The 11,533-nt window shown below is 49.1% G+C and overlaps 1 protein-coding gene across 2 annotated transcripts; it reads left to right on the top strand.

Moving 5' to 3' along the window:
• The first annotated feature begins 2,360 nt into the window (after nucleotides 1-2,360).
• On the top strand, nucleotides 2,361-7,004 carry LOC100273113 (putative beta-13-galactosyltransferase 4). Of its 2 annotated transcripts, none has more exons than XM_008683190.4 (11): nucleotides 2,361-3,130; nucleotides 3,931-4,027; nucleotides 4,133-4,188; nucleotides 4,300-4,502; nucleotides 4,601-4,664; nucleotides 4,785-4,857; nucleotides 4,955-5,075; nucleotides 5,188-5,275; nucleotides 5,348-5,473; nucleotides 5,599-5,708; nucleotides 6,329-7,004. In XM_008683190.4, the coding sequence occupies exons 1-11, from the start codon at nucleotides 2,967-2,969 to the stop codon at nucleotides 6,475-6,477; spliced, it is 1,251 nt and encodes a 416-aa protein (XP_008681412.1). In that variant the 5' UTR covers nucleotides 2,361-2,966; the 3' UTR covers nucleotides 6,478-7,004.
• Nucleotides 7,005-11,533: the final 4,529 nt, after the last annotated feature.

Here is an 11,533-nt window from a genome sequence, read left to right on the forward strand (position 1 = left end):
CCTAAGATAAAATGCGAAATAGAAGTTGTATTGATTCGATTGATTATTACAAATCGGCCGTATACCTCTCTATTTATAGAGGAGGGGGGCTGGACCCTTTACAAACTAATTTCCGAGCTTATCCCGAGATTTTCGCCAACAAACATAGCAAGAAACTCGGAACCCTAATCTGTTCTGCGCCTGCGCGGACCGTCCGGCCCATAGGCGCGAACTGTCCGGACCGTCCGACCCCAGGGCCGGACCGTCCGCGCACTCAAAATGGTGCTCAACACCTGGTTTTGTATTATTTAACATAATATAAAGTACTTATTTCTGAAGCATACTTGATGTGTTCCAAACTATAGTTTTTTTCCGGCTCAAATTTTGTGATTTTGACGACTAAGTGTTTTTTTCTTTAAAAAAAACAAAAGTATCTCTACGTCAAAACAAAAAAAACTCCATAGTTATCCTGCGCCAAACTTATTGAAGTTTTAATAGCTTTACTAGGTGAGTGCCCGTGCGTTGCAACGGAAACATATAATAACATGATAATTTATATACAAAATGTGTCTTATATTGTTATATGAAAATGTTTCATATAATCCATTTTTTATTCTGTTCATACATAAATTTTGTTATTTTAATTTAGCTGTTTCACTATTATATTGCAACCATCAGTATCATGTAGACTTCGATATATGTCACGATTTGCATGGTCTTATCATTGAAGAGCACGTACCACACCTGCCGGTACAAGTTCCCTCATACATTGTCAGTCATCAGGTATGCACCACCATACACGCTTGCTTAAACAAAAAAGGCAAGTGTATGTGTCTGCGAATAGAATTAAAGGCACGGGCCTCCTGCCAGTGGTGTTTGTTCGGGTTTCCAAGTAAGAAACATGGATTCATATTTGACGTTGGTTTATGAAAATGACTTACAAGTCAGGTCCATGAAAAAAAATATTACGGAGAATAAATATCACACATATAAAAAAGGAATTTAAGTTGAAAATATTATAAAAAAAAGAAATTGCATGCAAGGCTCTTCTTTAAATACTACTGTCTCCGTCCAAAAATATAATTCAGTAATCTCGTTGATAATTATCTACTACTACACATTGTGCAAGGGTAGCAGATGGGATTTGGGAGACATGTAGTAGATATTTTTACTGTAACAAACATTGACATAAACACATATATGGTACAGTGGTAGCTATGAACACATTTGCTTGAGGGGTCACGGGTTCGAATCCCATTGAGGCTACATTTGTGTTTTTTAAATTTAATTTAATTTTAGATTAGAATGGCAGCCGGGAATGGTATGTCCCTTTGCAGGGAGGGCGGAATGAGGATGGCTACCCCTTACCGCGTGCGTTAATAAGTAGTAGATATAGAGAGTAGCTAGCACAACATCCGTGTGGCAGTGGCTTCATGTTGGACTTTCATGCATCAGACAGTAACTACGTAGTGTCAGTAAACATGTGTTCTCTTATAAAACAATGTGGTCAAATCGAAGGAAATTTGACTAAAGAAAACTCTGTCGTAAGTCAACTTTTCTGGATCTATAAGACGGCATATTGTATTGACATCTATCTACAAGTTCAAACAAGTGCACTATCATCGTCACAAGACACCACATAATTGACGGCCGGAGAGTTTAACGAAAAAGAAATAACTACAATACGTTTGGAGCTTAACTTGAGACAAAAGTAAAATGATCAATAAGTAGGGAGTGGAGCGAGCACAACCTCGGAGTCATGAGTAGTCAGTCGTCATACGGAAAAACCTTGAAGTATCTATCTTTCCAAAAAAAAACTAATGGTCCTTCGTAGTAGTAGCAGTGATTTTCACTACCGCATGGCCCCATCATTTGAATTCTACAACTCTACAAGTGAAGCGAAGACAACAAATCAATGTAAAATAGATAACTTGTAATGTAGATGATACTGTTTACATAGTGAAATTTAAAATAAAGATGAGATCCCGAAGGATAGGCACAAAGTCGTTCCAGCTGTGAATTGCTTCTGGAAGATGTTGCTGAATAACCGAACGGACCTTAGCCTCTTGCAAAGAAAACGCAGATCAAGCTAGTGAGGTAGAATTGTGAAAAATCTCAGCAGATCAAGCATTCGCACAGTTCCCGACCCACACTCCCCGGGCCACACGGCATAGGATCATGGCATGGGAGGGCTTACTTCCAAACAGGGGCAGAGGATGGCGCCATTGACTTGACCAACAACCGGGGAGAGGGGGGCAAAGCCGGCATTTCCTCCAGGCAGTTCAAACTCCCCTCACTGCACTGTAGAGCACAGCAAACACCCAATTAATTGTGCCACTTGAGCTATATACAGCACATAAACCGGCCGGAAATGACCTGAACGGATCAAGTGGCCGCGGGCACTGTGCCGAATAAATCTCCCGATCGAGAGAGCGCCCGAGATCCCTTCCCTCCTCCAGAGTCCAGACCCCACTCTTCCCGCCCGCGCACGCGCAGTTGGTGCGTCATGTCCGTGGCTGCCTGCCTCTGCCTGCCTTCCTTCCTCCTTGGCCTGCTGGCCTAGCTTCCCCTTCACCCCAAAGGCACCAACCAGTGGTGGTGGTGGTGGTGGTGGCAGCAGCAGCAGCCCCAGCCGGCAGGAGGAGGACCTGCGCATCATCGGGAGCCCGGGAATCTAGAGGGTGAGAGTGGGCGAGGAACGAAAAGCCGCGGCAGATAGAGAGACTTGCTCTGGACAAAAGCGAGAGCGACTGCCGCGGGAGCAGGAGGAGGAGAGAGGCCGGGACCATCGCTTGGTGCCTCCTTCAAGTTCTTGGGGGGCTGACTGCGATCATGAGCTCTCGGCGAGTGAGGAGCAGCTAGTAGGGCCCTGACGAGCCTCCGACAGCGCTGAGGCCCAGAGAGAGCCGCGCTGCCCCTGGGGTCGGTCGTCGAGAGAGAAAGAGAGATAGAGAGAGGGGAACAGAGAGTGATTGGGAAAGAGATCGATGAAGATGAGCTTCAACAAGAGCAGCGGCAGCAGGGGCTGGGGGCAGGGAGCGGCTGCAGGAGGAGGAGGAGACGAGCTGGTGCTGCGAGGCTCCATCTCCAAGAAGTGGACCTTCCTCCTCTGCTTCGGCAGCTTCTGCATCGGCCTGCTCTTCACCAACAGGTAACGCTGCCTGCGCTGCGCTGCGCCCCCTGCTTCAATTCCTCCTCCTCCTTCCTCCGGCCGGCTCTTGGTTTGGTGTTTTGGATCCGTTTCAGCGGTTCGTTCGTTCTCATATCCCACGATCGCGAATTCAGTGTCAAGTTGACACGATCTCGTATCCCTTCCCTTCTACTATTGTCTCCCAATTCCCCGTAGCACGCAAAATCCGTGGCTCTTGGCTTCGTTCGTCGTCGTCCCACGGCTCCAAGTTTCCAGCTTCTCATGGCGCCTGCCTGTCCAGCGTGCCTCGCCCTCCCTGGTCAATGGGGGGGCGTCGCGTACCTGCCGGGCAACTAGTGCCGCTGCTGTACTGTACTTCCGTCGCCCGTATCGTGCTCGTGCTCGTGCCCTCTCCACTCAGCCCAAAGCAGCAACCAGGGGGAATGAAGAGGGCCCTGGGTCCCCGCGCGCCCGTGGTGATCGTGGAAAACTTGGACCGCGCCTGTGCTGTGCTGTACTTGGGCGACGACGGCCGTGACGCGCCTTTATTTGCCGGCGAAAAAAAAAGATTCGGGGGGTGCGGCGGTTATTGCGTCGCCGGCAGGTAAGGCGGACCATTTATCCCCATCCCGTGCGGAGCCGGTCCGCCTCCGCGCGCGAAAGGCGAGCGCTGCCTACCCGTCGACGCCCGCCGCCGACAACACAGTCACAGTCTCGCAGTGCGTGGCAGGGCGCCCTGTGCCTTTTTCTTTCACCGAGGTTGCGTATGGTCAAAAGAGCTGTACTTGTTGACGGTAAAAAGGACCGTTTGTTTGATGCAGGATGTGGACGGTGCCGGAGCCGAAGGAGATCATCAGAAGGTCGACGTTGGAGGTGGAGAAGATGAGCCTTGTCGACGGCGACTGCGCTCCGAAAAGCGTACGTATCGAATGCCGCGCAGTTGTGCTTCCAGTGTTTCTGCTCCGAGCCATGGGCAGACAGACAGGTCTGTAGTGTAAACATTCTCCTCGTGGTCGGTTACAGGCCGGCGATGCAAGAGACGTTCCCGGAGAGGTTCCAAGAACTCAAGATGTCATCCAGTGAGTAACCTAGCCTAGCCTGGCTCTTGACGTAGAGCAATCCGCATTCAGCAATATGCTGTATTATCTGTTCCGACTTCCGATCGAACTGTTTTGCCTGTGATCAATCAGGACGCTGGACAGGACGATCTCGAACCTGGAGATGGAGCTAGCGTCCGCGAAGGCGACGCAGGAGTCCATGCTCCACGGCGCCGCCGGCGCCCCGGTGCCCGAGCCCACGGGGAAGCGGAAGCACTTCATGGTCGTCGGCGTAAACACCGCGTTCAGCAGCCGGAAGAGGAGAGACTCGGTCCGCGCGACATGGATGCCTCAAGGTTGGTCTTGTCTCTTGTGCGTGCTTTTCCAGAAACAAGTCTCGTCCTGCGCACTCTGAAACTTGCTCTGACCGTCGGTTGGGTTCGTTCCACTGCAGGCGAGAAGAGGAGGACGATGGAGGAAGAGAAGGGCATCGTCATTCGGTTCGTCATCGGCCACAGGTGAGTGAGTAGTTCATATATGTGACTGAAAGACGACCTGACAGCTCTCTACGCTGTTAGTTACTGATTCAGAAAAAGGAAAACAAAAACAAAACTGTTGTTCTGCTGCCATCCACGCAGCGCGACTCCCGGCGGCATACTTGACCGAGCGATCGACGCGGAGGACAGGAAGCACGGGGACTTCATGAGGCTGGTAAAACGAACTGATCCCGTCGTCCGACTCAGTACTGAACTGAAGTGCTCTTGTTGGAATGTGCATGTAATGTATGGCCTCCTCCAACCGTTGACAGGACCACGTGGAAGGGTACCTGGAGCTGGCGGCGAAGACCAAGGCGTACTTCGTGGCGGCCGTGTCCACGTGGGACGCGGAGTACTACGTCAAGGTAGACGACGACGTGCATGTGAACATAGGTGCGTACAGACTGACTACAGAACAGTGCCGTCGACGTTGATCCCATGCATGTTCAGGTCCCGGCAAGGCAAACACAGTAGACTAACGAGTTCTTTTGGAAGCGCACTGCAGCGACTCTTGGAAACACGCTGGCGAGGCACCGCTCCAAGCCGCGAGCTTACGTTGGCTGCATGAAATCTGGCCCCGTGCTAGCCCAGAAGTAAGTCCCGTCGCCGGCCGTATAAAATGTTCATGTTCTTGTTGTCGCAGACGTTCATGTTCTTGCTGTTAGGGGCGTGAGGTACCACGAGCCTGAGTACTGGAAATTCGGCGAGTGGGGGAACAGGTACTTCCGCCACGCCTCCGGTCAGCTGTACGCCATCTCCAAGGACCTGGCCTCCTACATAGCACTCAACCAGTAAGCGTTTCCACTCGAATGCTGCTCACCCCGGCCGTGTGCTTCGTCCTTCCTGTTTTTTTTTTCTTTTATGAATATAAGAGATGCAGAGCATCATTATTGACCATGGTTGGATACGTTTTCAGGCATGTCCTGCACAAATACGCTAACGAAGACGTGTCCCTGGGATCCTGGTTCATCGGACTGGACGTCGAGCACGTCGACGACCGCCGCCTTTGCTGCGGCACGCCACCAGGTATATATACAACCTGACGCTTTCCCGTCTGTACGTCGTTTATGAGCATACAATACGTAGTCGCTTCCTCTAGCTACCAGTAGTCCAGTTGGTGTCAGCATGTGAAGGTGCCAGTGGATTGGTCTTCCAAGTTCTTTCCAACCGTATCGGTGGCTGGTCTTCTTTATACATACAGCGTGTGCGTGAGCGTGATCTGTCTGTCGTCTGTGGGGATTGTTTGTGGGGGGGAGAGGGAAACGCGGGGCCGTTCCCGTTCGGGGTAGTTGATGGTCAACTTCAGAGAGTAGGTGCGGCGTCAGCTGTCGGCAGCATGTGTGCTTGTGTGTGTTAACCATCCTTAGCAGTCTGCCATGACATGAGACGTCTCAACTTTCCTTTCGAGTGTTACGCTGCTTCTCGTAACGATTGAATCTGAAGGCTGCCAATTGATGGCGCCGCCGAGACGAAGAAACGTTGTTGTTTTTTTTTTACCTTAAGAACCGTGGTGGCAAAGACGCATCAGGCAGGTCCTCTCCTGTGTGTTGGAGCGCAGGAGCAGCAGCAGCGCTGTCAGCTGAAACGGTTCTTTGCCTAACACGCACACCAACTCACCAAGCTTCGCGCTCACCAAACTTGTGCAGATTGCGAGTGGAAGGCGCAGGCGGGGAACGCGTGCGTCGCCTCCTTCGACTGGAGCTGCAGCGGCATCTGCAAATCCGCTGACCGGATCAAGGAGGTCCATCAGCGCTGCGGCGAGAGCGAGAACGCGATTTGGAATGCAGAGTTTTAGGCCCCAGATAAATCGCACGCTTTTTTACAAGGAAAGCACGTACATACATACGTACGTATACAAGGGGACAACAAAAAAAACAGGGCTCAACAGTGTGTGCCTGGCTGCCACCGAAGGCTCACTCTGCTTTGCAAGTGCAGGACCAGACTGAAGGGCTTCAGATCGAGAGGGGCAATGTACACCCAAGTGTACATGCGTTATGGTAGACACAAGGGGTGTATGTTTTTTTTTTGGGGGGGGAGGGGGGGTGTTTTTGGATTAGGAATTGGATTATTGTAAGGGGATTTTTTCTTTTTCTATTTTGGTGCTCGAAAAGATCCCACGTTTTTTTTACTGATATAAAGACAAGCTAGGAGAGGATCATGATGAGGAAGAGAGAGAGTGAAAGGAGTGGGAGACTGGGCATCTCCCCCCACCATTCTTGGCGAGATCCTCATCGATGTTACTGGTTGGTTTCAAATAACATACTGTAATAAATTTCTTCTCCAAAGTAACTGAATTGTCAGCGTTCTTCTTTTTTTTTCAAAGTGAAATTGAATTCTCAGCTATTTTGTACCGAGCGAGAAAGAGAAACAGCACTGCTGTCCTGTCCAGAGAGGACTGTATATACTATACCTTCGGGCGATCCCGGCGAACTTTCTTCGGGAGACGGAGAGGCGGCAGCTCGGTTGATTCGCGGTGGCGTCGGAGTTCCAAGGGTAAATGCCGGCGGCGCTTCTTTGGCCGAGCCCAGCGATCGGGAGGGAGAGGATGCGCCCCGGCGCACAGGGAAATGCGTCAGGTCCAGCTTCTCCTCGTCGCGCGGGCAGGGCATGCGGCGCTCTTGGCCGAGTCGGGGATCGGGTCGGGAGGCGGCGCTCGGATCCCATTCCAAGACGACCTGGCGGCATGGTGGACGACGCTCCGGCCCTGCTTCTTGGCGATGATCCGGCCTGCGGGAAGATGGGCCGCGAGCGGCTGTGAGAGAAACGGCAGCTGTTGGTGGGCTGGGCTGCGGGTATGAGTCGCAAGAGCGGGACAACAAAGGAGAGGCAGCGCAAAAGAAAAGAAACACAATGACTACCCCAAATTCGAATAGCAGAAGAGTTTTATCCGATACAAAGAAAGATATAAAATAATCGGATAGACACCTACGGATAAAATATATCTGCATCATATTACTATTGGCATCTAATTAAAGTCTATATTATTAGATAAAAGGAAATATTTCTTTGGCTATCATTTGTTTAACTATCGAGTTACACAATCCTATAATTTGTTATATATTAAGTTGGACTATTTTTATGTGTTTGTTTAACATTTTGACTGAATGGTGTATTAGAATTTTATACTGCTCTAGGGGTACGGGTAACCTGAGGGTAAAATTGTCTGTGCAGGTACAAGTACGAGTAAGATTATATACCCACGAGTAGAGGTGACAATGAGCTCTAAATTTAACATTATAAAATTTATGTATCGAATCGGATTAAGATCAGACTCTATTTCTATTTATATTTGAACTAAAATTAATTTAGGGTCCTAACAAATTATGAAGAAATATTTGGATCGCGATCCATTACCACCCCTACCCGCGAGGCACGAACAAATACGAGTAACCTAGCAGATAATTTTTTCAATAGATAGATATATAGAATGATATTATTCGATGATCATATACCTAGGGGTCCCTTTTATAGCCCCAAGGAAGCTAGGAGCCGTTGGAGGCCAACAAGGAAGGCCAAAGTTTTCTTCTGTCGGGTGGTGCACCGGACAGTCCTGTGCACCATCGGACAGTCACTGTAGCATGTCTAGTGCGGATCTCCTTCCTAATTTGACGCAGCCAACCGTTGCAACTCCTGGCTGGTTGGCGTACCAGACACTGTCCGGTGCACACCGGATAGTCCGGTGCCCCCAGCCGACCGTTGGCGCGGGCCACGCGTCGCCCGCGGATTGCGCGACCGACCGTTGCGCTGGCAGCCGTTGTCTCACCGGACAGTCCGGTGCACCACCGGACAGTCCGGTGAATTATAGCCATACGCCGCCAAAATCTCCCGAGAGCGGCCAGTTCGACGGAAGCCAGCCTGGCGCACCGGACACTGTCCGGTGCACCACCGGACACTGTCCGGTGCACCACCGGACAGTCCGGTGTGCCACTCTGAGCTGAGTGTTGGCTGCTTAGAGCCAAGTCCTTTTCTTCTTCTCTTTTCTCTGTTTCTAGCACTTAGACAAAACATGTTAGTACTCAAACCAATGTACTAAGTCTAGAAACATACCTTGTTACATAATTTGCACTTCTCTCTTCATTTGGCACATAATAACTTACTCACAATGTGTTGGACACTTAATCACCAAAATATAATAGAAATTGCCCAAGGGCACATTTCCCTTTCAATCTCCCCCTTTTTGGTGATTTATGCCAACACATCAAAAAGCAATGCAAAACATGCAACATCGATTCAATTTGAAGACCAAATTGTCTTTAACTCAATTTGGCATATTTGGACCATTCTTTGCCACCACTTGGTTTGTTTTTGCAAATCAAAATCATTTTCTTATCTCTAAGTCAAACACACATGTTTAGGCACAAGGAGAGATATTCTAATTGAAAAATTGATCGAATGCCAAAAACTTCCCCTTTTTTCCATAATCATATATTCTCCCAATAAGAGATCAAATTTTGCAATAAGAGTATTTTGGACAAATCAAAAATTCTACCTCTACTATTTTCAAAATTCTCAAGTGGCAAAATTCTCAAGTGGTAGCTGATCCATTTGCTTTGGCCTTAATTTCTCCCCCTTTGGCATTAAGCACCAAAACGGGATCATTATTGGCCCTTTAACCCCATTGCCTCACCAAAAATGTCAATTAAGAGCAAAAAGGCAATAGGAGTTTAAGAATGAACTTGGAGGTTAGTACACTAATGCCGGAGTGCAGTGGAAGTCTTTGCATGGTCCAAGTTCACCTTTCCCTTTCAATTCACCTTTGAGACTACACCAAGGAAACTCAAGCACAAATGTTAGTCTCAAAGGGTCAAGTTGTAGCATTTCTCCCCCTAAATATGTGCATTATTCACACATGGACTTGTGAGGTCCGGGGATCCCTTGCACAACTTGAGCACCATAAACAATAAATCTCATAAATGCATAAGGTAACTTGATCAAGGGCATAAAACACATGTATGCTATAAATCAATCCAAGTTACGCGAATCTAAGACATTTAGCTCACTACACAGCCTGCAAAAGGTTTTCTCATCTAAAGGCTTGGTAAAGATATCGGCTAGCTGGTTCTCGGTGCTAATATAGAACACTACGATATCTCCCTTTTGTTGGTGGTCTCTCAAAAAGTGATGCCGGATGTCTATGTGCTTAGTGCGGCTGTGTTTAACAGGATTATCCGCCATGCAGATTGCACTCTCATTGTCACATAGGAGTGGGACTTTGCTCAGATTGTAGCCAAAGTCCCGGAGGGTTTGCCTCATCCAAAGTAGTTGCGCGCAACATTGTCCTGCGGCAACATACTCGGCCTCAGCGGTGGATAGGGCAACGGAGGTTTGTTTCTTAGAACTCCAAGACACCAGGGACCTTCCTAGGAATTGGCACGTCCCTGATGTACTCTTCCTATCAACCTTGCATCCAGCATATTCGGAGTCTGAATATCCAATCAAGTCAAAGGTAGACCCCTTTGGATACCAGATCCCGAAGCAAGGCGTAGCAACTAAATATCTAAGAATTCGCTTAACGGCCACAAGGTGACATTCCCTTGGATCGGATTAAAATCTAGCACACATGCATACGCTAAGCATAATATCCGGTCTACTAGCACATAAATAAATCAAGGATCCTATCATAGCCCGGTATGCCTTTTGATCAACAGACTTACCTCCTTTGTTGAGGTCGACATGCCCGTTGGTTCCCATAGGCGTCTTGGCGGGTTTGGCGTCCTTCATCCCAAACCTCTTGAGAAGATCTTGAGTGTACTTCGTTTGGGAGAGGAAGGTGTCGTCCTTGAGTTGTCTCACTTAGAACCCAAGAAAGTATGTCAACTCGCCCATCATCGACATCTCAAATTTCTGTGTCATCACCCTGCTAAACTCCTCACAAGACTTTTGATTAGTAGAACCAAATATTATGTCATCGACATAAATTTGGCACACAAAAAGGTCACCGTCACAAGTCTTAGTGAAAAGAGTGGGATCGACTTTCCCAACCTTAAAGGCATTAGCAATTAAGAAATCTCTAAGGCATTCATACCATGCTCTTGGGGCTTGCTTAAGTCCATAGAGCGCCTTAGAGAGCTTAAAACGTGGTCGAGATACCTGTCATCCTCAAAGCCAGGGGGTTGTTCCACGTACACCTTCTCCTTGATTGGCCCGTTGAGGAAAGTGCTCTTCACATCCATTTGAAACAACCTGAAAGAATGGTGAGCGGCATAGGTGAAAGGGAAATGTGCCTTTGGGCCATTTCTAAGTATTTTGGTGATTGAGTGCAAACACAAGTGCTCAAATGTGAAAGTGTGCCCATGGTTGAACAAAGTGCAAATCACAAGTAAAGGTATGTTTCTAAGCCTTAGTACATTGGTTTTGTGTACTAATATCTTGTCTAAGTGTTAGAAACAGGAAGAAGCAGAAAAGAAAAGAAGTGGAAGAGTGGCTGTGTACAACCAAAGGCTGTTTCGGGCTGGGGCACCGGACTGTCCGGTGTGCACCGGACAGTGTCCGGTGCGCCAGACCAGCGCAGGGCAAACCAGCCGCTCTCGGGTTTTTCTCCGGCGACTTCGGCTAAAATTCACCGGACCGTCCGGTGTGCACCGGACTGTCCGGTGAGCCAACGGTCGGCCGGGCCAACGGTCGGCTGCGCGATCGGCGCGCGACACGTGGCCGAGCCAACGGTCGGGAGGGGGCACCGGACTGTCCGGTGTGCACCGGACATGTCCGGTGCGCCAGATCTGCAACGGTCAGCAACGGTCGACTGGGCTTTTTATGGAAACAAATCAGGCACCGGACAGTGTCCGGTGTGCACCGGACTGTCCGGTGCGCCACGAGACTGAAGGCAAAGATGGCCTTCCAGATTTGTTCCC

The sequence above is a fragment of the Zea mays genome, chromosome 5, assembly GCF_902167145.1.
Source record: "Zea mays cultivar B73 chromosome 5, Zm-B73-REFERENCE-NAM-5.0, whole genome shotgun sequence".
In the NCBI taxonomy this organism is placed as follows: Eukaryota; Viridiplantae; Streptophyta; class Magnoliopsida; order Poales; family Poaceae; genus Zea; species Zea mays.

What these genes read in the sequence shown, in the direction of transcription:
- LOC100273113 (XM_008683190.4), top strand. Translation starts at nt 2,967, where the DNA reads ATGAAGATGAGCTTCAACAAGAGCAGCGGCAGCAGGGGCTGGGGGCAG. An exon ending in CGGTTCGTCATCGGCCACAG is followed by an intron (nt 4,665 to 4,784) that starts GTGAGTGAGTAG and finishes CCATCCACGCAG; the next exon opens with CGCGACTCCCGGCGGCATAC. An exon ending in TCCTACATAGCACTCAACCA is followed by an intron (nt 5,474 to 5,598) that starts GTAAGCGTTTCC and finishes ATACGTTTTCAG; the next exon opens with GCATGTCCTGCACAAATACG.